This window comes from Heloderma suspectum, chromosome 3 (assembly GCF_057233095.1).
Source record: "Heloderma suspectum isolate Gila_16-S chromosome 3, 16-S_ref, whole genome shotgun sequence".
Taxonomy (NCBI): domain Eukaryota; kingdom Metazoa; phylum Chordata; class Lepidosauria; order Squamata; family Helodermatidae; genus Heloderma; species Heloderma suspectum.
The window spans coordinates 200,725,577-200,751,974 of NC_139460.1; the positions used below are offsets into that span (position 1 = coordinate 200,725,577).

The 26,398-nt window shown below is 43.7% G+C and overlaps 1 protein-coding gene across 1 annotated transcript in view; it reads left to right on the top strand.

Annotated features, from left to right (window-relative positions):
- CDHR1 (cadherin related family member 1) overlaps positions 1 to 26,398 on the top strand; it is a 90,170-nt gene that overhangs the window by 31,457 nt on the left and 32,315 nt on the right. Inside the window, exons 9-12 of the mRNA XM_084841866.1 lie at positions 7,423 to 7,501; positions 12,632 to 12,732; positions 20,605 to 20,808; positions 26,070 to 26,222. Of these exons, the coding sequence (XP_084697992.1) occupies positions 7,423 to 7,501; positions 12,632 to 12,732; positions 20,605 to 20,808; positions 26,070 to 26,222 (537 nt within the window). The remainder of the gene's footprint in view (positions 1 to 7,422; positions 7,502 to 12,631; positions 12,733 to 20,604; positions 20,809 to 26,069; positions 26,223 to 26,398) is intronic.

Genomic DNA, 26,398 nt, shown 5'->3' on the forward strand with positions numbered 1-26,398 from the left:
GTGTGGAGGGCGGGGCTGTTGATTGGACAGTTAAAAGACTACGTGCTGCTCGCTCTGTCCTCCTTCACAGCTCTGCACTCTCTGCTCTCAGCACTGGCTCAGTCTCCGGAGGCAGGGGCTGCCTGCTGGCTGCCAGCCGCAGAAATGCGTATGCAGAGTTTGTTATGAACATCTACTCACAAGCAAGTCCTACATGCTAATCGCGCACCCTCCTCCCAGTTCTGTGCTCTCTGCTTCTCCCACCTTGGGAAGCCCACTTTAACACTCCCATTTACCGCCCCAGTTGTTAATTCACAGCACTAATATTGCGCAGCTCCAATGGTATGAACAATGAAATGGGCGCCATGTAGATGCGGCCCAAGTCAAAGCATCCCTGACAGATGGCTGTCCAGCCTCATCTTGAATGCCTATGGTGTGGGAGACCCCACCACCTCCCTAGCTAATTTGCTCCATTGTCATATTGCTCTAACAATCAGGAAACTTTTCCTGATGTTCATCCGGAATCTGGCTTCCTGTAACTTGAGCCCATTATTCCAGGTCCTGCACTCTGGGATGGTGGAGAAGAGATCCTGGCCTTCCTCTCTGTGGCAACCTTTCAAGTACTTGAAGAGCGCTATCCTATCTCCCCTCAGTCTTCTCTTCTCAAGGCTAAACATGCCCAGTTCTTTCAGTCTCTCCTCATAGGGCTTTGTTTTCAGTCCCCTGATCATCTTTGTTGCCTGCATCTGAACCCTCTCCAGCATGTCTGCATCCTTCTTAAAGTGCAGTGCCCAGAACTGGACACAGTACTCAAGATGAGGCTAACCAGTGCTGAGTAGAGGGGAACTAGTACTTCACAGGATTTGGAAGCTATACTTCTATAAATGCAGCCCAAAATAGCATTTGCCTTTTTTTGCAGCCACATCACATTGTTGGCTCATATTCAGCTTGTGATCGACAACAATTCCAAGACCCTTTTCGCTTGTAGTATTGTTGAGCCAAATATCCCCCATCTTGTAACCGTGCATTTGGTTTCTTTTTCCTAGGTGCAGAACTTGGCATTTATCCCTATTACATTTCATTCTGTTGTTTTCTGCCCAGCACTCCAGTCTATCCAGGTCACTTTGAATTTTGTTTCTGTCTTCCAGGGTATTAGCTATCCTGCCCAATTTAGTGTCATCTGCAAATTTGATCAGTATTCCGTGCACCTCCTCCTCCAAGACATTAATAAAAATGTTGAAGAGCACTGGGCCCAGTACTGAGCCTTGCGGTACCCCTCTCGTTACCTCTCCCCAGTTTGAGAAGATCCCATTCATAAGCACTCTTTGAGTCCGATTCTGTAGCCAACTGTGGATCCATCTGATAGTTGTTTCATCTAGCCCACTTTGAGCTAGTTTGCTGATCAGGATTTCATGGGGCACTTTGTCGAAAGTTTTGCTGAAGTCAAGGTATATTATGTCCACAGCATTCCCACAGTCCACAAGGGAGGTTACCTGATCCAAAAATGAGATCAGATTAGTCTGGCAGGATTTGTTCTTGACAAATCCATGTCAGCTTCAAGTAATCACTGCATTGTTTTCAAGGTGCTTACAGACTGATTACTTTATAATCTGCTCCAGAATTTCCCAGGGATTGATGTCAGACTGACTCGTCTATAGTTCCCAGGTTCCTCCTTTTTACCCTTTTTGAAGATAGAGACAACGTTAGCCCTCCTCCAGTCATCTGGCACTTTACCCGTCCTCCATGATTTCTCAAATATAATAGACAGTGGTTCTGAGAGTTCTTCTGCCAGTTCCTTTATTACTCTAGGATGCAGTTCACCTGGCCCTGGAAATCTGAACTCATTCAAAGTAATTAGGCGTTCCTTGATCATATGCCTATCAATCTCAAACTGCAGTTCTGCCCCTTCAGCCTGTATTTCACCTTTGCCAGGGGGGTCATAGACCCTCTTTTGGGAGAAGACTGAGCCAAAGTAGGAATTGAGCACTTCTGCCTTTTCTTTGTCATCTGTTATCATTTTGCCATCCTTATTTAATAGCTGAGCCACTATTTCTTTCCTCTGTCTTTTACTATGCACGTAGCTGAAGAAAGCCTTTTTGTTGCTTTTAGCATCCCTTGCTAACCTCAGCTCGTTCTCAGCTTTAGCCTTCCTGATGCCATCCCTGCAATTCTGTGCTACCTGCCTGTACTCTTCCTTTGTAGCTTGGCCTTCCTTCCATTTCCTATATATGTGCTTTTTTGTTCTCAGGTCATCCCTAAGCTTTTTGTGAAGCCACATTGGTGTCTTCTGTTGTTGTCCACCCTTTTGTTGTTGTTGTTGGAATTGTTTGTAATTGTGCCTTTAGAATTTCCTTTTAAAAAAACTCCCACCCATCTTGGACTCCTTTTCTCATTGGAGTCACTTGCCATGGGACCTTACTTATCATTGTTCTGAGTTTATTAAAACTGGCTTTCCTAAAATCCAATCCAGGGTATGTGTTTGGCTACACTCAGCTTTTGCTTCCTTTAGAACCAAGAACTCAAGTATAATATGGTCACTTTCCCCCAGAATTCCTGTAATTGCTACTTTATCCACTAAGTCATCTCTTTTGGTTAGGATCAAGTCAAGGACAGCTGATACTCTAATTCCTTCCTCCACTTTCTGTAGGAGGATGTTATCAGAAACACAAGTCAGGAATTTCTTGGAGGGGCCATGTTTTGCAGAATTTGTCTCCCAACAAATATCAGGGAAATTGAAGACCCCCATTACTACTACGTTATGCTTCCTTGAAACATTGGCAATTTGCTTTTCAAAAGTTTAATACTCATCTTCTCCTTGATTTGGTGGCCAGTTCCTATTGACCACCATGTTCCTATTATTCTTTGCTCCATTTATTTTAACCCAGATGCTCTCAATGGGGCTACCAAGCTCATCCTCCTGTATTTTTGTGCAGAGATATGTATTTTTCACATACAGTGCAACCCCACCTCCCTTTCTGCTCCTCCTGTTCTTTTTGAGCAAGTTATATCCTTCAATTGCTGTATTCCAGTCATGGGAGTCATCCCACCAAGTTTCAGTTACACCTATCAAGTCATAATTTCCCTCCCGTATTTAGAGTTCAAGTTCGTTCTGTTTGTTTCCCATACTCTGGGCATTAGTATATAGACATCGAAGACCATGTGCTTCATAGTCTGGCTTTCTTCCTACATGTTTTTGAAGACTATTATTGGGCGCTATTAGAGCTGTTCTCTCTGTTGTGGTGCATGAGCCTTCATCCATTGTTACCCCCAACTTTATGTCTCCCTCCCCATAGGATTCAGTTTAAAGCCCTCCTGATGAAGTTCTTCATGCTGAGGCCAAACACATTCATGCTGTGGCCTCCTTGCTCCTCATATAATTCTGTCCTGAGGAAGGGGGTCTCCTGACCTTTAGGGGCAGCTTTACAGGGGGGCATGGGGATTGGGGAGCTTCTGCTAGAAGAGGAGACTGAAAAGTGCCCCACCCCCATTTTGATGCTCAAAATGAATCATGCTGAGTTAATTAAGACCTGATTATACTTCTACTGCATTAATATGAAATTCTCCAAGAATTTTGGAAGCATGGTAGGAGATATGTTGGGGAAGTGGAAAAACAAGAAAGGATGAGAAGACATCTGAAAGATGGTGTACAAAGGGGCAGGGAACAGGAACCATGAACAGCTGAATAGAAATATTACTCCAGAAGCCCTTGTCCCTCCACAATGAATGTATGGTACTCAAGTAGGAAATAGAGTTGTAGTAGCATGATTGTTATGCACGCACGTTCTCCAAAGCTCTTTCATTCTGCCAAATGGAAAGGCAAGCCAGCCTTGCTTAATATCCTAATCCAACTGCACAGTGCAGGTTTTAACCATGGCAGAGATCTGAGATCAACCTGCAGCAATGTATAAGGTTAATCCTGACTGAAGTTGTAGAGCTACAAATGGATATAAAATTGTCCAGAGATTAGGCCATCGCCATGGTTTAGCTCTGTGGCTCCAGAGCTTGCTTTTTAGCCCTTGTTTGCAGAGGCTTCCTCCTCCCACCCTTTTTGTCCTGTTTTGCAGTTACTGCAATATCCTGAGCTGGTGCCATATTTCACAGCATACATTGTTGTCGCCTGTCCAGTCTCAGAGGGCAGGAGAGAATGATTTCTGGGAACACTGGAGGCATGTTTCATGCACTTTGTAAACCCTGGCAATAAAAGGCTCTATAAAATTGTGAAACATAATAATTTACTGTGTGCTGCTATTAGCCAGTGATCTGGAAAACCACATAATTATTTTTTAAAAATTTATGGAACCCACTGAGGAAATCAGGGGTAGTTAAGCATTAATTGCCTCAACTCTGAGCCCTCTTATCAGAAATATTATCATATTATAATGATGGAAACATTCATATCTTTCCTAGTTTAAGCATTTCAGGAAACATCATGCAGTAAAATGCACTTTCCGGGTTTAGTATTATTTACAGATCCAGCGGGGTGTTTCCACAGATGATTTGCTGTGAGCTGGTTGCATTTGGAGGTTGTTCAGGGTGCATACAGGCTGCCATCCCACAACCACCCCAGAGCTTTTTGCAGAAAACCCAGATTTCCTGAGACTGCTTAAAGTCCACTTCTTTTCCTTAAGTCGGGTTCTTCCCAGCACAATCATATGTGTGTCTACTCAGAAGTAATTCCCACTGTGGTCAATGAGGCTTGTTCCTGAAATGTGCACTCCCAAAGTCACTGGGATTCCCATGAATCGAAATAATGCATTTAGGAGCCCTAAAGCTATGTCGAAACTGCATGCTTCACATGGTGAAGACAGAAAATTAATTGAGCAGTACTGCATTGATTTGGATGCAATATCTCCCTGTCCACCAAACGGGCCCTGGAATGAATGAGAGTTTTTAGCAAGGTGGTCTGTGGTTTTGCTGATCACTTCTGACACTGGTTTGTTCCTTTCTTTGGCTTTGGCATCTCTCCCACTGTCAAAGTTTGAATGGTAAGTTCCTCAGAAGAAGTGACCCACAGCCACCCACTGTTTTATTTTTTGCTCTGTGAAGTACCACGTACGTTGATGGCACTGTATAAATAACAATACTCCAAAAGGGGAGGTATACACTCTGGGAAAGGAAGTGCATGCACTTTCAGAAACTTCATACTGGGTTGAGCGTTCTCCTTCAAACAAGCCCAAACAAACTCAGTTCACCTTTTTCTCAGTCTCTCTAAATCAACTAAATGTTCCCTTCAGTCAGGAGGTAGGGGTGGTGGGGCCATTTCTCCTTGTTCAAATCAGATAATCATGCTTATGTCTATGGCTGGCTCTGGGAAGTAATTTGGGATGGTCAGCCTCCACCCCAAGCCAGCACTTGCAAAGCTGTTGCCATTCCTTACTCCCTCCAGCACTAATTTCTGAGTTCCTTGTCTTGTTTGCATCTAATTCAGCTCGGTCTTGTCCTGTTCTCCAATAAAGTATCTTTTTTTTTTTTTACAGAAAACTTATTCTGTGCATAGAACCACAGATTTATTACAGGACATTTAGAAAGCTTATTCATCCCTCTTCAACCATTCACCTTATCCATTCTAAGCTGAACCATTGTACTTAGGCTTGGTTAGCGACTTTTATACTTACGCTTTGTTGTGACTTTAACTGCTGTTGTGACTTTCACCAGCTGAAATGTAGCAGGTGAACATATTACTTCAGAAAAACTCTACCTACTAAATTTCTGCCTGTTGTGCAACTGTCAAAATTACGGAAACCTGACATGAATAAATTACAGAAACCTGACATGGTAGCAGCCATAGTAATACGATGCATAGGGATATCACTGGATACCAGAATGACAGGCAGAATTTGTGCTAGGTTGATAGGCTCCGGTTCAGGTGAAATTGACCCCAGAATGGGACCGGGGCTTACCAGAATCCATTGGCAGGTCCAGGAGGTTCTAGCAAGACCTGGAGCCACATGTACCGAGACCTCCAGTATGTCACATGATATAGAACTGTCATTCACTGTACCATCAAAAGTAAAAGGAACCATGTTGGCCCATAAGAAAAATGCCAAAATCCACATTCAGGCAATATTAGGACCAAGCAAAATGTCACAAAATTAATGAGCAAGCTTTTGAATTCTCCAAAGCAGTTCATCAGGCTAGCTATTCAGCAAAACAGAGGGTAGGAAAGAGAGAAAAATGCTGGATTGGTGTTGTAGCCACAATGTCTGTGCCAGAAGTACCTACATCACAGGTGGGAAACCTTTGGCCCTTCAGATATTGTCAGACTAAAACTCCATTGGTCATCCTTGCTGGGGCTGATGGAAGTAGGAGTCTAACAATGTCTGGAAGGCCACAGGTTGCCCACCCTTGATCTACACGATCATCCAAGCCATGGTCACCTCTGTTCCCATTTCCCTTCCCCACTCCACAGGCGGAGTTCACTTGAGTGCTGGGCTTTGTTTCACAGATGCAGGGTCCTCTTTGGGGGAGACAGTGATACTACCTGCTAAGTAAGGGAGATTTGTTAAGCTATGACCCAGTTCTTCCATATTCCTGGAATAGGATGCCCACATATACATGTCTCTGTCCTGGAATGGCTTAATGGATGGACTGGGAATTTGGGCTCTTATGGGATGTGTTGAGGGCTGTGTTCCCTGGCAAATAATCTCTTGGGTGTCACATGCTGGAGGTGGGTTGAAGCAAAAAGTGGTTGGAGCTAGTGGGCAAGACCATCCCATTTCCTCTCTTTCTACCATCCCTTTTTCTCTCCTCCTCCTCTCTGTCCTCTCTCCCCTTCTCTCTCTCTCTCCTCCCCTTTCTCCCTTTCTCTCTCCCAGCTGTGACCCACTCTCCAAAATCCTCCCTGCACAGGAATTTGGCTTAGAAAAAAGCTCCCATTGGTGCCAATGGATCCCCCCCCCCGCAAGCCTTATTGCTGCATTGCGGGGGAGGGGACAAGGCTGAGGAAGGGAGTCTGCAAGTAAAATCCAACTTGCAGAGTTGCAGATCAGTTCCTCATCCCTGCTATACAGTTTCCATGATTTAACCTGGCAAACTATAGATGGTCCACCCTTTCGTTCATGCCAGTGGGCAAAATTAGGAGATTAACAACATATTCTCACCACACTTTCTCAACGTGTCCCAAATCACATGCCACAAGAGAAAAGGGTGCTCTGCACAGACCGAAAGGTAATTTGCTTGAGCCTCCAGAATGTAGGTAAACAATATTGAGTGTCCCTATTAAAAAGTAGCATCTTGAAGACAAATGATCAAATACATTCCTTTGCAAAAGGCTGGCAAGAATTTTACTCTTTTCCTTCCACTGGTGTGGTGCCCATCTTATCCCTGGCTGTCTGGCTACATGTGAGGAAGTTACTGCATTAGGTTGGCTTGGATTAACATTCTGAAGCAGTTTTACCCCACTGTGTTCCCTGTACAGAGACTTTTTCCCCCTTTTCTCTCCAGGATTCTGAGGTAATAACAGTCGTTGCTATTGATGGAGACCGAGGGAAACCTAATGACATTCATTACTGTCTTATGAATGGTAAGTGGATGGGGTTGGTGTGAAATCCTAAAGCAATAGTCAGACACTGAATTAACAGATAGTTTGGTTATGGTATAATATATCTAAGGGACCTGGTTAGGTATAAAAGAGGTACTTCACATTGTTTTGCTCTGCTGTATAGCTTATCTATGGTCAGTGTGAGGTAGGCAGTGTGAGACACAAGCTTCTCCCTTACTACTAGTTAGTGTGTGTCTGTGTCTGTGTGGGTGTGTGTATGCTGACTAGATCAGGAGGACTGCCTGCCTGCTCCTTCCCTTTCAATGCACTATAATTGGCTATGAAGATCATCTTGGCTGAATCCATGCCTCTGAGCTAGGTCATCAAGTCTCCTAGGCCCAGACTCTGACATGCAGGGGTGAAGCTTGAGACCTGAGAGGTGAAGCCTGATAAATCAGGGGGTGGAGCCTGGTGGGATCCAGCAGTGTCTGGTGGGCAAGGCCAGTATCAAGGGTAGGCATGGTCGGGCTCCTACTGAGGGCCCAAACCTCAGCAGGGGGTCCACTGACATTACTGCCCTGGGGTGGCTCCCCCTCTTCACCACTGCTACCTGCTTCTTCACCCACCTCTCACTCTGGCCCAGACAATGGTGTGGTGAGAAGGAGCAGCAACAGATGCTGCTGCCTTCTTGCTCACTGCTCTCTGCCTATCAAGCAAACTAGTGGGAGCAATGATGAGAAAGAGGAGGAGGAGCCATCGCAGCTGGTGACAGTGGTGGTAAGAAGAACTTACTGAGGGAGGGGCCCATTGAGGGTGTCTTGCCCAAGGGCCCACAAAAAACTGGAGCCACCACTGCTGGTGAGGCAGGGGGAAGAAGATGGTCCACGGCCAGACACGAGAATTGCCTGGCGCCTCAGAGTGGAGCCTGATGGACATTGTGGGGGTAGGGTGAAGTGGGGTGTGGAGTGAATGGCAGAAGCTTTCAAGCCCCAAAGAACTAGCCTGGAGATGTCTGAAAAACAGCAGAGGTACAAAGGAGGGGAATTCTAGTCTCTCAAGCCTTCTCTGGCTCACATTGAACTTAGAAAGCTGTGAGAGATCATGCTGCTCAGAGGGAGGAAGCCCCCTCTCTGAAAAGCAGCCCAACCTCTTGCTGCTTTCAAAGATCCACAGCCTGAGATGACTCTGGAGAAAGTGTGCGTCTCTGTGTTGTGGGGAGCCTCAGTTCTGAACCTCTCGGTGCTGTTCTCCAAACCTCTCCGACTGAGTGCAGCAGGAAGCCCCAGTGCTTGTTTTGAAGCAACAAAGAAATTACTGCTTTCAATGGCAATTTTCCCCCTGTGGTACCAGAAATGGGCAGGAAGAAAGCTGCAGTTCAAAGCAGCTGAACACAACAAGGTAAGGAGGAAGGGGCCACCATAAAAAGTAGAAGCATCCTTACTTTACAGACATTATTTGTTTTAAAAAAATAAAACAGTAGAGTCACTCTGATCAAGACCCTGCAAGTGCACTAGGGAGGAGGAAGAGTTGGAGTTCTTTCCCTGCCTGCACAGCTATGTCCCATTCCACTGGCATGAACGGAATGTAGCAGGATGTATGCATTAAAAAGTGCCATGGCCCTCAGTGTGGGGAAAGTCCATTGCCATTCTGCTTGTAGCTTACAGAAGAAAAGCAGTAGCATGAGGAGCACTCTCAGGCTCAAATTAAAAGTGATGGCAGCAGCCTGCTTGTTTAAACTTAGGTCTGTTCCAATTGTGTACACATTTTTAAAGGGGGGGGGTCAAAGATAAAAGGAGCATACAGGTGAGGGGAGCTGAACTTTATCCATTTCCATGGTTTACATCTTCCCTGCTGTTCCCCCAAGCAGTTTTCTACCCTGATATATTTATTTCCACTATCAGAACCCAGCTGTGGGGAAAGGGAGGTGTGCAATAGCAGCAGGAGGGTTCTGTTTCTTTCATCTCCATCCCCATTGCTCTTACCCCCCCCCTTTATATCAGATTGCGCCGTATCCAATTTAAACCAATGGATTTTCTACTGTCCCATGCAATTTGACCTTAAGTGGCTTCCTAACATATCTACCAAAGCCCTCCCTGCCCCAAATCATGCCTCCTGAGTCCTGTGACACATTAGGATATGGAGAGCGTCATCCAGCCAAAGTTAATCAATTTTCTGTCCCATTGAATTCAATGGAAGAGATTTAAACCCATGCTAAACTCTTCTACTGCAATCAATGGTGCTGAAGTGAAATGATTAATATTGACTATATCATGTCCTATATACATTTTTAGATGAATTTCTGCCTCACATTACAAATATGTATCATTTATTTGATGATGGTATAATTATCATCGTCAACAGCAGCAGCTATTACTACCCTGCATTTCAATATAAATCTTCCCATGCTCACAACATTCTTTAAAAGAACTAACATAAGACAACCATAAATGCAATATATACAAGAGAACCATTGATTATTGTTTAGTCATTTGTTATTGCAACAGAGATTGCAAGACATGATGGGGGGGTTGCCCCCCACCCACCCACCCAGTTTAAAAAGTGAGCACCGTACTTGTTCTTCCTTGAGCTTTTTGTACCATCTCCATTTGATGTGATGTTTCATGTGTGTTAGCTAGTGGTGCTCTAGAAAGGTGGTTTTTAAAAAATATTATTTAAAGGAATTATATCCTAAGCACAGGCAAATCCTCCAAAAAGTGCTTTGTTATAAAAACAAGCACACGATGGACCACGTTCTGAATTACCAACTTCTACATACCAATTAGGCAATATCATGATGTATGAGCACTTGAAACTGCTATTGACTTCATTTCCGTTGTAGTCAAGATTTACTTTTCTGGCCTATGAATCTTGATAATGCTCCTCCACATAAGTCAATATGTGTTCAATGTGGAGTCTAATGCCCCCTAATGAAGTCACAGTTATTGCAGATATTAGCAAAATTGGACATTATTGGATAGGTTTGTTTTTGTTTTTTAAAGGGCATTGCCTTCAAATTAGAAAGAGGGAAACAGAGAGAGAATAATGACTATGCTGTTTCCTTGAACTGACTTTCCTTCACTTATAGTTTCAAACAAGGCTTGGGCAGAGCCCCAGAACCTGTTTCAGCCCTGGTGTATGGAAACGCCTCCTGAAGCACATGCACCCTTATTACACTGGATATGCTGTGTGTGCATATAGCAGCCAGGACTACATGCCCTGTAGCCTGGTCAGATAATTGTCTTGATTCCTCCTTCAACTGTTGAAGTGTGTGTGGTAGTCTGGCTCATATGCCCCTAGCTAGATTGGACTAATGTGTGGTAGAAGAGGCAGGAACCATAGCTATTTGGTCATTGCTCTTAGAGATATGGTTTGAAGAGTTTTTATCCTACACGCTACCCTTAGCATTTCATGTATGGCACAAATGGAGTTCTGTGTAACTGATGAATACATCCAACCTGTTCTTCAGCATCTTTCTATCTTTTCTACCTGTCTTTGATGGGAAGAAAGTGTGCTCAGTGAGCAAATGGCAACCATTTATCTAGGAAATATCTGAATATTATTCTTATTTATACATTACCAATGTTTATATGTCACGTTTTGGCCACATGTGACTCAGCAAGGTGAATGTAGTCAATTGTCTGGGTATGGTGGTCCATTACGTTGCATCAGTCTGGTGGGGTGTGTTAGTCTTGGTGAGTCACAAGCTCTGCAACCCAGCTCAAGAACATATTAGAGCAATACAGCTGCAGTCATCAGGAAAACCTGACTTGCTGTATATTCCTTCACAAGTTTTTTTTTTTAAAGATGAAGTTGAGCATTTAATACCCAATATATGATGGTTTGTTGTTGTGTAAGTGTGTGGGTCCCCCCTGCAGAAATGTGTGCAGCAAAAGGAATCTGCAAAAATTAAACTTCTCACGTATCTGAGATATGTGAGAGATGTTCTCACTGTTGGAGGACATAATTACGCACCTGCTAATTAAAACAAAAGTGTTCTCTTTTTTGCTTTAGCTTATGCTTCACACATCCATGTAATTGGGCATTCAAAAGATGGGGACTAGGTCAGGAAGGCCATTTAGGGAGGACAGGAGGCTGGTTCTCCCACCTTGTTTCAGGCCACATATGATTATTCCTCTGGTCATCTTACTGGTTCTGCTCCCTTAGGGACTTATCTATCCCTATGCTAATGAAGCCACTCACACATCAAAGGAGCAGTACAGAAATGCACACAAGTAACTTGTACCAGAAGAGATGGAAGAGTGGAACAGGATATGAGAGGTCTGCACAGACCTTTCATTCCCAACAGTGGCACAGCATGCTGTAGAGTGGGCTCACCAAAGAAACGGAGATGCGCAAGGTCCTATTGAGCCCTACACTGATCCCCCTGTGTGTGGCTGTCTCTACCCACATAGGGATGGGTCATCATGCCCCAGGTTGTGATAAGAATCACCAGTTAAACAGGCCTATGTCCTGTATATGCACGCCAATGGTTCAAACGTCTTGTTTCAAAATGGAAGGAATGTTTTTAAAACATTTTGTCCAGTGTTTATAATATGGGGGGGGGGGTATAATCTTCCACCTACAGAAAGCACAGGTACTTTGACAGTGTTTCCACCAGGACATTGCAAAAAAAAAAAATACATAAATTTCTCAGTTGTCAAACAGAAGAGATGAAATATATAAATTCCCATTTCAACTCAATGGACTGGAGCTAGATTTAGACTCATGCTTGACTTAAGTCTCATTGATTTTAGTGGGTCTACTCTAACTATAAGTCTGGATCCAACCTAAGATTTCTAACAAGATAATAGGCTGTTTCATAGGATTGCTTTCATGCCCACCCTCTGTGTCCAGGTGAAGCCCACCTGGGCTGCCTGCTACATCTTCATCATTGCTGGATGGCCATGTATCAGGTGCTTTAGTGGTGGGTTTCCTGCATTGGCAGGGGGTTGGACTAGTTGACTTTTCAGTTCTATGGTTCTATGGTTGCTGGGAAGGCATTTTCAGTCCACATAACTACTCACTGTTCTATGTATATCCCCCATCCAGGGCCACTAGTTGCTATGAACAATATTTCTGTCTGACTACAACTGGACTAGGGACCTCCTTCTTTTTTGTAGGGAGATGGAAGATCTGAAAGACATAACCATGTGTGTCTCTGTTTTGTGACAGGAAGTGAAGGGTCATTTGAAATAAATAATGTGACAGGAGCCATTTCTGTTATTAAAAGCCCAAGTCATCTGAAGAAAGAAGTATATGAACTGAAAATTCAGGTATTTGTCTTCTACTATCACCATAAAAATTTAGCCTTATCATGATTGAGTCACTTCTGATAGACTTATACTCTGCATATAACTACTGTAAATGTAGTGCACTCTTATACTGGAGAATGGATGCATATTGACTTCATCAGCTATGAGGCTATTTTTAAATAGTTTTTCAGTCAGTGCCATCTCTACCGAAGGTTTCTGGTGTGCTTGAAATTTGATTAGGAATACATTATGCATGATAGGCAAATCTGTGCACATGTATCTAGGGTAGGGCACAGAAGTGCCAGGGTTGAGCCAGAGAGTCTGAGCCAAGCAACCAGGCCAGGAGCCAAAAAGCTGAGGAATGCACAGAAATACACCAGAGCTAGAAAGGCTTTGTTGCTCAGATGAGGTCCCCTCCCAAACAAGAAGCCCTTTATACCCATTCCTGCCTGGGTGAGCAGGGCCAGTCCAGAGCCTGAGAATACTTCACTGCCAGGAAATTTTCCCAAGCAGTAGTTCTGATAGCCTACACGGGACAGTTGCACACAGTGCCAAAGATTCCTGGTTGTAGCCCTAGTAGCTGTTAACACAATGCCAGGTTGGAACTGTGGGCAACCAAATGTAGACTTTCCAGTCCAGGTCATTCCTGAGGTCAGTAGCTTGAGCTGGAAGCAGAAGCCTTAACGACAACAAGCAGAAGGTACTGCTCTGTTGACCAGGCAAAGAAGGGGCCATGCTTATAGAGTTTATGCCAGGCTTAGTCAATCCAGAGGCTTCATTTTGCCTGTCAGTTATAGAAGCTGATACTGCACATCCCTCTTCTACCTCTAAAAACGGCTCTGAATACCCAGTCCTTGGTAGTTCATTAGGCTAGGACCCAGCCTCAGCCCCTGAGGTTCCTCCTTCAACTCCTTGTTACTATGGCTAGGCAAAGCATCACCTTCCCAACCTGGCACCTTCCAGATGTGTTGGACTATACCTCCATCATCCACAGCTATGCTGGCTGGGGATGGTAGGGATTGTAATCCAACACATCTAGAGGGTGCCAGGTTGGGGAAAGCTGGGTTATTGCATGGATGTAAGTGGTTACCTCCAGGCGAACTGTAGATCAGACATCGCTTACAGTTCAAAGGTCTGGGGCCCACAAAGATGGTTCACCATGAGTCCTCCAGGTCCTTTATTCAGCCATGAGCAAGGCATACTCTATTTGCAATTGTGCTGATTTTAAGAGAACTAATTATCCCCAAACATACTATCTGTGGGTATATCAAGGGCACACTGTCAGTATTCAGAGCCATGGGCCAGAGCCAATTCCAGAAGCAAAAGTCCTGGGTACAGAAGCCCAAGTCAAATCACATGTGCAAGAGCTGCCAAGCACATTGGGCAGAATCATGTCCCAGGTACTCCAAGCAAAGTAAAGATTGAAAGGAAAGGAAGTCAGCCAGGTATGGTTCTAGCTCTGCAGGACAGGCAGACTAGCACATGGAGCTGGTTAATCAGGACAGGCAGAGGGGATTCCAGGGGACAGGCAAGGATAGAGAGCCAGACTAACAGAGACCTGAATCAGTACTTCTGTTGTGAAAGCAATTTGGCATCTCAGTGCAGGGCCTGTCTGAATTTCCCAGGAGGCTTGTTCAATAGACAATTAGGCAGCAGATGGTCAACGAGCAAAAGGTTGGCCAGAAATGGCACGGTACAAGAGATGGCACCATAAATGTCCAGTACAGTGATTTGATCCTACAGGAACACATTCAGAACATCTTCTTCATTCTGAATACCATTTTCCTTCCATGATGCAAGATTTACAAGAGGAGTAGAGTTAAAATGGGTATTTCAGGCTATTTAGCATGTGCCCAAAGTGTCACGCTTGCCATAGAGATCCCTTTTATTCCCGTATCAGTGCCATTTGTCTAGATATAATGACTGGGCTAATAAAACTGGGAATCACAGTTACTTTCCAGCTCAGTGTCATAGCTACTTTACATGAATGCCTGCTATATATTTCTGAAATGTATTGACTGCTTTTCCTTTAAAAAGCCCATAAAAACATACAAAAGCCCATTTAAACGACTGCAACAGCCTAGAAATACAGCACAAAATCACTACATCTATCCAGTTTCAGAAAACAGTGTCAGGTTTTTGCTGTAAATAATAATGCCTAGACTAGGAGATATTTTGTTGTTAAATCCATAACTCCTACAGTGGATTATTACCAAATCTATAACTATTGGTTCAGTCACCATGATCAAATGGTACTGAATGCTGAAGAAGTGCGATAAGGATTTATGTGTACTGTATGTACCAGATTCCTACCGCTATACCTTTGGATGAGTTACTAAAGGGAAAGAGGATGTGGACACTGTTCAGCATGTCAGCATTCTGATATTTCCACTAACATGAGATCTTTCTCTTTATTAGCCTTGTAAATTCATAAGATGTCATCCTGTGTGCCTCCAAGGTCAACGTCCCTTCCTGCTTGTTGTCACTGAAGGCTTGGGCTTTGACAAAAATAGATGTCAAATTAAGACAGCACTTGATCCTCCTAAATCTTGATGAAACATCACACACTAACTTAATAAGACTTTTCGATAAAGGCCTCAAACAAAAATCTGTAGGTGATATGGAAGGAACCAGAAATTATGGTAAACTAAGCCTGTAAAGTTAGGGTTGGACATTTCACCTGAGATATTATGTGAATGGCAGTCTGTGAAATTCATACACCTTATTTTATAATGTCACATGATTGCTTGAGCAAAGAATCCTGGCCCTTAAGAACTACAGTGCTGGCTGGATGCTTTCTTTTTCTCAGTAGGGGTTGTTTGCCCCAACTCCAACAAACATTCAGCAATAAAAGCACCTCTTTCTTTTTTTTTTTTTCCAAGCCATGTCTCTTGACTGGTCTCAGCAGCAGAAGACAGCGTTATTCCTTTTCGTAATTATAGCCATCTCTTGTGAGTCTAAAGCACAGTGGTTCTAACAGAGAGGAAAGTACCAGCAATACAAAAACACATGACACATGTAAACCATCAGCCAATTTCACACTTCATTCACACTCTCAGGTCCTAACTAAATGTTACATCCAAATGTGTGTAATGAGACTGAGAGGGCTGCTTTTTTTAGAGAGACAGAAGGTGCTTCATGAAGGGGCAATATCAAGTAAAGAAAGAAAAGGGGAGGGGAAACCTCCTTTGTTTCATTGTTCTAAATGTCCTTCTCCCAAAGCAGTTTTTCTCTAATCCATGTGACATGCTTTAGCACATCATGTTAGGCCCTCACACAGAAAACATTTCACAAAAAAGATATTATTACATTCAGCAAAAAATATTAATTATTATAATGGGTTCCTTTTCAAGTTAATAACTTTTGTAGACCAAACATATCTGTGGCAGTATTTTGGATTGTTGTTGTTTAGTTGTTCAGTCACTTCCGACTCTTCGTGACTTCATGGACCAGCCCATGCCAGAGCTTCCTGTCGGCCGTTGCCACCCCCAGCTCCCCCAGGGTCGAGTCCGTCACCTCCAGAATATCATCCATCCATCTTGCCCTTGGTCAGCCCCTCTGCCTTTTGCCTTCCACTTTCCCTAGCATCAGCATCTTCTCCAGGGTATCCTGTCTTCTCATGATGTGGCCAAAGTACTTCAGTTTTGCCTTTAATATCATTCCCTCAAGTGAGCAGTCTGGCTTTATTTCCTGGAGTATGGACTGGTTTGATCTTCTTGCAGTCCAAGGCACTCTCAGAATTTTCCTCCAACACCACAGTTCAAAAGCATCTATCTTCCTTCACTCAGCCTTCCTTATGGTCCAGCTCTCGCATCCATAGGATACTACGGGGAATACCATTGCTTTAACTATGCAGACCTTTGCTGTCAGTGTGATGTCTCTGCTCTTAACTATTTTATCAAGATTTGTCATTGCTCTCCTCCCAAGAAGTAAACGTCTTCTGATTTCCTGGCTGCAGTCAGCATCTGCAGTATTCTTTGCACCTAGAAATACAAAGTCTGTCACTGCTTCCACGTTTTCTCCCTCTATTTGCCAGTTATCACTCAAGCTGGTTGCCATAATCTTGGGTTTTTTTTAAGTTTAACTGCAACCCAGCTTTTGCACTTTCTTCTTTCACCTTCATCATAAGGTTCCTCAGCTCCTCCTCACTTTCAGCCATCAAAGTGGTATCATCTGCATATCTGAGATTGTTAACGTTTCTTCCAGCGATTTTAACTCCAGCCTTGGCTTCATCAAGCCCAGCACGTCGCATGATGTGTTCTACGTACAGGTTGAATAGGTAGGATGAGAGTATACAACCCTGCCGTACTCCTTTGCCAATCTTAAACCAGTCCGTTGTTCCGTGGTCTGTTCTTACCGTTGCTATTTGGTCGTTATACAGATTCCTCAGGAGGCAGACAAGATGACTTGGTATCCCCATCCCACCAAGAACTTGCCACCATTTGTTATGATCCACACAGTCAAAGGCTTTAGAATAGTCAATAAAACAGAAATAGATGTTTTTCTGAAACTCCCTGGCTTTCTCCATTATCCAGTGGATATTGGCAATTTAGTCTCTAGTTCCTCTGCCTTTTCTAAATCCAGCTTGTACATCTGGCAATTCTCGTTCCATGAATTGCTGGAGTCTACCTTGCAAGATCTTGAGCATTACCTTACTGGCATGTGAAATAAGTGCCACTGTTCAATAGTTTGAACATTCTTTAGTGTTTCCCTTTTTTGGTATGGGAATATAAGTTGATTTTTTTCCAATCTGTTGGCCATTCTTGTGTTTTCCAGATTTGCTGGCATATGGCATGCATCACCTTGACAGCATCATCTTACAAGATTTTAAACAGTTCAGCTGGGATACCATCATCTCCTGCTGCCTTGTTATTAGCAATGCTTAAGGCCCATTCAACCTCACTCTTCAGGATGTCTGGCTCTAACTCACTGACCACACCATCAAATCTATCCCCGATATTATTATCCATCCTATACAGATCTTCCATATACTCTTGCCACCTTTTCTTGATCTCTTCTGCTTCTGTTAGGTCCTTGCCATCTTTGTTTTTGATCATACCCATTTTTGCCTGGAATTTACCTCCAATGTTTCTAATTTTCTGGAAGAGGTCTCTTGTCCTTCCTATTCTATTATCTTCTTCCACTTCCGCTCATTGCTTGTTTAAAAATAATTCCTTATCTCTTCTGGCTATCTTCTGGAATTTTGCATTTAATTGGGCATATTTCCCCCTATCACTGTTGCCTTTTGCTTTCCTTCTTTCTTGGGCTACTTCCAGTGTCTCAGCAGACAGCCATCTTGCCTTCTTGGTTTTCTTTTTGTTTGGGATATTTTGTGTTGCCACCTCCTGAACAATGTTGCGAACTTCTGACCATAGTTCTTCTGGGACCCTATCTACTAAATCTAGTCCCTTAAATCTATTCTTCACCTCCACTGCATATTCATTAGGAATATTAGTGAGCTCATATCTCACTGATCTGTGGGTCTTCCCTATTCTCTTTAGCCTGATTCTAAATTGTGCAATAAGAAGTTCGTGATCTGAACTACAATCAGCTCCAGGTCTTCTTTTACCGACTGTATAGATGTCTGCCACCTTTGGCGACAAAGTATGTAGTCAGTCTGATTTCGGTGTCGATCATCTGGTGAAGTCCATGTATAAAGTCATCTTTCAGGTTGTTGGAAGAGAGTGTTTGTTATGCACAGTGAGTTGTCTTGGCAAAATTCTATCAGCCTATGTCCCACTTCATTTTGTTCTCCCACACCATGCTTGCCTGTAATGCCAGGTGTCATTTGACTACCCACCTTAGCATTCCAGTCTCCTGTAATGAAAATAACATCTTTGTTTGGCGTATTATCCAGTAGGTGCTGCAGATCCTCATAGAACTGATCTACTTCTGCTTCTTCAGCATCTGTGGTTGGGGCATATATTTGGATCACTGTGACGTTAAATGGCTTACCCTGAATTCAAATTGAGATAATTCTATCATTTTTTGGATTGTATCCAAGCACTGCTTTAGCCACTTTATTATTAATTATGAAGGCTACTCCATTTCTTCTGTGGTCCTCTTGTCCACAGTAGTAGATCTGGTGGTCATCTGATGTGAAGTGGCCCATTCCAGTCCATTTCAGTTCACTGACACCCAGAATGTCTATATTTAATCTTGACATCTCCCCAATAACCACGTCCAATTTGCCCTGGCTCATAGATCTTACATTCCAGGTCCCTATGGTGTGTTGATCTTTAGAACATCAAATTCATCGTTCACCACCAGCACCATCAGCCGCTAGCCGTCCTTTCGGCTTTGAGCTAGCTGCGTCATCACATCTGGGGCTAGTTGAACTTATCCTCTATTCCTCCCCAGCAGCATTTTGACCATCTTCCGACATGGGAGTCCCATCTTCTGATGGTATACCGACATATTTCTGGTTGTACTGATCCATTAAGTTTTCACAGCAAGAATACTGGGGTGGGTTGCCATTACCTTCCCCAGGGATTGTATTTAGTCTGACCACTCTGCCATGACCTTCCCGTCTTGGGTGTCCCTTCACGGTTTAGCTCATGGCATCATTGAGGTGCTCAAGCTCCAGCATTACAACAAGGTAACACTCTCCTTTTCTGGAGAGTATTTTGGATAATACAGAATAAAAACCAGGAAATAATGCTACAAATGCAGTATATGGAATGTGTAATGTACCCCAGACATCACTTACTCATACGCCTAGCGATTATTAGGGATTTGTTTTTGTTAAGTCAATTTCAGTCTATTAGAATCAGTGATTTGAAAGTCTTCAAACTCTGACTTCAAATTCAAATGTGAAGTCTTCACATTAGTCATAGCTTGTTTTCTGATATAGCTGCGGATTGTGCTTTATTGGCTCTATATTGAATTTATTTTTTATCTATTTTTTGTCTTATAAGAAATATATGTTTTGGAATTAAGCATACTTCATACCAAGTGCTAATATTGTTTTGTATTAGGAAGGAATCTCTTCCTTACTGTATATGAAAATGTAAATATATCGTTCGTACCTGGATTTTTTTTTTCTTTCTTCCTTGGCTCTTTTGGGCACAACTGACCAGGAATTTCTACTACTCGGGCTCCACTGAAACAAATAGAGGTGATGCAATAAAACAGTAGTCGGTCTCATTCATTCCACTAAGGATGATGGTGGATGTATTGAGCCCTCTGTTCATTGTTCATTAAGGGAGCAATCCTGCAGCTGCTAGTCAGCAGCTAGACGGCCATAGGATATGTGATTTTCCAGGAACCGACCTCAGAGCTCGTGCTCTGAGGTTTGTTCCCAGACAACTGACCTTCTCCCCCTTCCATGATGCAGCCCCACACTCTACACTCAGAAGAGGAGAGCGGAGCGGCCAAAACGAGGTGTTCTGGGGGGCTTTCCAGCGGGGAAGGCAGAAATGCCAGTACGACACATCCTATGTGGCATCCAGCAGCCTCCTCCCCCATCCCGCCTTCCCATGGCTAGACAGCCAAAATCAGCTGTCTAGCCACTAATGCAGGGCAGGAGAAGCACGGAGGGAACGATCCCCTCCATGCTTCTCCTCCTCTGCATTGGATAGGTGGTCGCCTCCAAGTTCGGAGGCAGCGGCCTATCCCCATAGGATTGATGGGTGTGTTTTTACTTTTTAAAAACATACACACATCAATAATACATTTAAAAATACACCATGTATTTATTTGTTTAGGAATTTATTCACTCTCCCCCAACTTCACCATGCTGCTGACTTTCCTCTCACAGGAGAGTTCATGGCAGTTTTGAAGAAGTAAGAGCATTATCAAACTGTAAAATAACAAACATAATAAAATATAGAGATAGAGGGGAGGATGGGGACTGAGAACAGCCCATACAGTTTTGTCTCTTGTTCACTACAGGCCTCAGAAATCAGCCCAGATGGTGTTCTGACTGCACATGCCTTTGCCACAGTTACCATTAGGGTTGTTGACCTAAACAATCACCCACCAACATTCTATGGAGAAAATGGACCACAGAACAGATTTGAGCTCTCAATGTATGAGCATCCACCAGAGGGCGAGATCCTGAGGGGACTCAAAATTACAGTAAATGATTCAGATCAGGTCAGTGTGTTATTATTATCTGTCCACCATCCGTCATTTTATTTATTTATTTATTTTATATGCCTCCTTCCTGCCACCCACCCACCCAAAAAAAAAAACAAAGGCAGAAGTAGCACTGAAAAACAGATGCTGGTGTAAATAGTTTAAGGCCATTGTCTTCATGCCCTGCTTGCTTCCCAGGGCTTCATCACACAAGGCTAAAAATCCTGCAATTTACCAGGACTTCTGCTTCCAGAATCTTTGTGGGATTAGATTAGGTCTTTTCCACATGGCTTTAAAAAAAAAACTAAACTTCTCGATAAGGTATATTTGTTTAACTACAAAGCCACTAGGTGGGGCTGTTGTTTAATTTGCAATAAAGCAACTTTAAACAGTATACTCTTATTTACATCGACTTCATGGTGGGAGGAGGGAATATGCTGGACTTTTGTCATCATGGAAAACAATGCAATAGAGCTCACAAAGAGCAGGAGGTGCCCTGGAGTAGGACTGTGTCATGTACAGGACCTGCAAACTTCTGTGAGTAAGCAATCTCCATAGCAGGATAAGAGCCCCATGTGAAGGAGCCCCCAGAGATCTAGCTGGGTGTTCTTAAAACAAAATGATGGGCTAGATCAGCCTTCCCCAATCTGGTGCCCTCCAGATGTGTTACACTACAAGTTCCATCATCCCCAGCCAACATGGCCAACACATCTGGAGGCCACCATGTTGAGGGAGGCGGGATTAGACAGATGCTTGATCTGATCCAACAACCCTTGTGTTCTAAGTTTGGCTGGATTGTGCCCTTCCTTTGTAGCATTAGTGATGATTTTCTCCATTGACTGATGAAAAGAATATGCTTGAGCTTCCCTGCTTCATTTCCATCTCTGGATCTTCTGATCTGGATCTTTCTGGGGCTTTGTTAAAGCCAAACTACTGGAACATCATTTTGAAACATAATCATTCTATGCCACAAGCCCTGTTTTGTTTAGCCAGAGGAGCAGGATTCTTTTAGGTTTACAGAAGATCTTCCAGTACAATATAATTTTTGTGGGAACTATGACAAAGGTTGCTATAGAAACCGTGGTAATAGCTTCCACCTGAGCTAACCTGACAGGGAAAGTTGAGACCTGAAGGTTTAATACACATGAAAGGGCTGCAATTATTAAAAAGAAAACCCAGCCCATCAACATGTAGCATATACTCAGTGTTGTGCTAACATGGCTGCATTCTGTGCTCTATAAAAGTCAGCTGCTTCCCTGCCAGCCTGCTGCAAAGGGATAAATAACTACGTTTGAGGCAGCCAGCCTCATAATTACTGCTACTGCAGGCACAGAAGGCAGCAAAATTAAAATTTAAGTGCTTAGTAATAGTATGAAACAAGCGGAGACCTGCAAAAAAATTTCACGGTTGGTGTAATTTGCTTCTACCGAGGGGGGGGGGGGTTACATTCTTTCCACCTTTTTTATTGCTATAAAAGAGTACAACTGGCTTTTGATGTAAACTTTTGCTTTTCCATTTGTATTTATATTTTCACTCATTATTTGATATTGGTCTCCAGTTCATTCTGTATCTCTTCTTTCTCTCACAAAGTCTACTGGAGTTGTGGATGGTTACCACTGCCATTTTGTTTCGTGTTTGCTCGCATTTTGTGTAGTCTTTCTTTACCCCTAATGTACATTGATGATGACTGGATGAATGCTTCCTTCCTTGGACTGTGTCACCATGACAACAGAAGGAGAAGTGAATGGAGGAGTACTAGATTTTTTTTAAAGGAATCAGCTTTGCTGCGCTTTGGTCCATGCAGGGCTCCACAAGCATGTGCTCCACACCAGTAAAAATCGCTTGACAGAACATACTTCCTGGTGGGGGTTGGAGTGAATGTCATATGACTGGCAGGAGCTGCTCAACCAATAAGAGAGGCTCCCCCCCCCCGTTTCTCCCCTGCATTCAGGTGCACCTGCATTTCAGGAGCAAGCCATATGCTTGTGCTGGTGAAGGGGGGGGACAGGGATGGGAAACCAGCCCCCTTTCTAACCACAGGAACTCTATAACGAAGGTATGACTTCCTAAGGCAATAATTCAAACAACGGAGAACCAGAGCCTGGAGATCGTGCTTTTCAGCCTTTAGGGACTTTGGGCTTTAAACCATTCCATTTCAACTGAGGGGGATATCTGTAAGTTCTGATGTGGGCATTCAGGGGAGAAGCCTCATTGAGCACAATGGGAGTTACTTCTGAGTAGACATAATTGGTTTGTGCAGGGCAACACACAGGAAACAGCTCTTGACCGGGGTCACGGTGAAAGGCACACCCCTGGCTAGCATACCCAAGGTAAATGCGGGGATTGGGGCATGCAGCACCTATACTGAGGAGAATCCGACTGAAGGAAAAGAATTGGACTTTAAGCAGTCTCAGGAAATCCAGTTTTTCCCTGATAAGCTCCAGGGTGGCCACGAAGTCATATATCCCTAATGACTTCCGAACGCAGCCTGCTCAGAGTAAATCACTCATGGAGACACCCCCTAGTATTCTGCTCAGTCTTCCCCCCCCCCAATGTATATGAGGTTGATTGGATTGCTCACTTCATGCTCACCATTCCTTCCTGACATATTTTGAGGGTGAGCATTGGTTCATGCACATTTCAGTGAGCCTTTTTCTCCCCCCATCCCACCACCCTGCCAATTATTTTATGGCTGATTGGAATGCATGCTTCACTTGCATTTCACTCAGACATTGTCCCATCACCACTGGCTGTGTTCCTTTCCCTCTCCTTGAACCCATGCATAGCATTCATCTGCTATTGCTCATTCTCACAATCCTCCAAATGGATATGCATAGTTGGCTTCTTTTTTTAACAATGTGGCTCTTCCCACCTCACACACATTCACAATCTTGATTTTGGAGACCTCAGTTTCCCCTTCCCCATCACCACAGGTTTAATCCTTCCTTCCCCCTATATTTCTTTTCTTCCCCAGTACATCAACACACATGACTCACTGGTTCAAAATAGGGGATTTGATTGTGTAGGGCTAATATATTGCCACCCCTGAGAAAGGCATGTGATGGTAAGGATCCATTAGTGAAAGGAACTGGAACTGGCAGCTCCAGGACCAAATATTTATTTTTATTTATATACATTTATATCCTGCCTTTCTTCCATTGTGGAATATACTCATATACTGCCCTGAAAGGATATAGGGTGCCTTCACACTGAGCTTTTATCCTGCGATTGAGATTGCTCTTTCAAGGAAGTTTGCTGGCTCTTTACATGATGCCATGACCCTGCTGTGACCCCCCAGGGCGTCTGGTATCTGAGCTATCAAATTACCCCATTGTTTTCCGCTTCAGTTTCTTCCGTGAAAAGAGTTAAAGCAGCAAGAAGAAGAGAGAGATCAATGAAAGATAATGGAAGAGATACGGGGGGGGGGGGAGGAAGCAGGTGAAAGGGGGAGTTGTTGTGATCCTGCATTTAAAATGGAAGCAGAAAGCCCTGTTTTAAATGCAGTATCTTAGGCTGGTGTAGAGATGCCCATAGTGTGCTCTTCTGTTGCTAAGCCAGAAACAAAAGTCTTTACAACTAGAGAAAACTGCTTGTGTGCCTGGAACTTGCCAGTTACTGTCTTTTCACGGAATCATCTGGGATTCTGGTCATCACCCACTTTAAAGTACAAAGTCCCTAAAGGCTGTAAAGCACTATCTCGAGGCTCCAATTCTCCGTTGTTTGGTTTATTGCCTTAGGAAGTAACTACTTCACACCTTTGTTACAGAGATCCTGCACAGCATCGGGCTAGAAAGGGGACTGGTTTCCCATCCCTTTGTCCCCCCACCCCTTTCCCAGCACAAGTATATGTGTGTCTACTCGGAAGTAACTCCCATTGTGCGCAATGAGGCTTGCTCCTGAAATGCAGGTACATCTGGAGCTTCAAGAGAAAGGGGGGAGAAGGGGGAAGCCTCTCTTATTGGTTGTGCAGCCCCTGCCAGTCAGATGACCTTCACTCCAACCCCACCCAGAAGTATGTTCTGTGAAGCAATTTTTACTGGTGCACAGAACCTGCTCATGGAGCCCTGCATGGACCAAAGCACAGCAAAGCTGATTCCTTTTAAAGAATCTGGTACTCCTCCATTCGCTTTTCCTTCCGTTATCATGGAAACACCCCCAGTGTCTTCTCAGAGGTAGCCATGTGGGCCTCTTGTTGACTCTTCACATCTTATGTTTTCACTTATGGGGTGGCTGTTGGGCCAAGAACATGTCTGTAAAGAGATTACTTAAGAAAGCCTCTTAGTCCTCTCTCAATCAATAGCTGCAAAACAGAAGTTTCTATGCAGTCCTTCTAGCTCTCTTTTTATCCTTCCCTCTACAGCCACTGGCCCCATCCTCTAATCTCTGTGCCTTGAACTGAATGTTGAAACAGGCCTATGGGCAACTGGGAATCATGGCTACAGCAGGTTTCCTGATTCTGAGAGCATCTCTAAACCAGCCTAAAATCCTGCATTTAAGATGGGGCTTTCTGCTTCCATTTTAAATGCAGAATCACGACAACTCCCTTTTTCACGTGCTTCCTTTTCCCCCACCCCTCCACCCCTCCTTCTCCCCTATAGCTGAGTCTTCCATTATCTTTCATTGATCTCACTTCTCTTCTTGCCACTAACTCTTTTCAGGGAGGGCACTCAAGCAGAACACAATGGGGTAATTTGATAGCTCATTATCTGCGATCTATTTAAAAACAGAACAAAGGGCATTTAGTGCAGGAGATGCCTGAGATTATCACTGCGTCATGTAAAGAGCCCGCAAACTTCCGTAAGTAAAGGATCAACCTCAATCACAGGATAAAAGCCTGGTGTGAAGGAGCCCTGAGCACAGGCCCTATGCATGTTCAGTTGCATGCAGATAAGGCCCATTCTTATGCCCAGGGATGGGAGTGGGCAGAGCTGGTGGACACATGGAGGTCAAGGGTGGGGCCAGCTAGTGTGATCCTGCTCCCTCTACATATTGACTAAATATGTGGAGGGGGGGAAGGGGGGTGTTCTTTCACAGAAGCACACAAATACATGCATACACACACACAAAGTCACACACACTCACACACATACATACATACACACATACTATATATATATATATATATACACACACACACACATATACTAGAGTATATACTATACTATACTATACTATACTGTGTATGTACTTATGCTGTTCAGTAAGAAATGCAGCAATACTATTACACACTATCATGAATGAGTCTCTAAACTGTTTTCATACCAATGCTTTCTTCACAGGGAGCAAATGCTAAATTCAACCTTCGCCTTGTCGGGCCTGGTGGCATTTTCCGGGTTGTTCCTCAGACTGTTCTAAATGAAGCACAAGTCACAATAATTGTTGAAAACTCTGCTGCCATAGATTATGAAAAGTTCCAAGTTTTAACCTTCAAGGTATTATAACTACTTCTGCCTCCTTTAGTTAGAGCTTTGTTAGAAAAAAAGAGGGTGGGAGTTGAATTTTCATATCAGCTGGCTTGAGCCTGACAAACCACTGTAAGGGCTTTGTGGGCTGATACATACACTGCAAACCCATGCTAGGGGCTGGACTGCAGCCTCTGTAGCCCTTC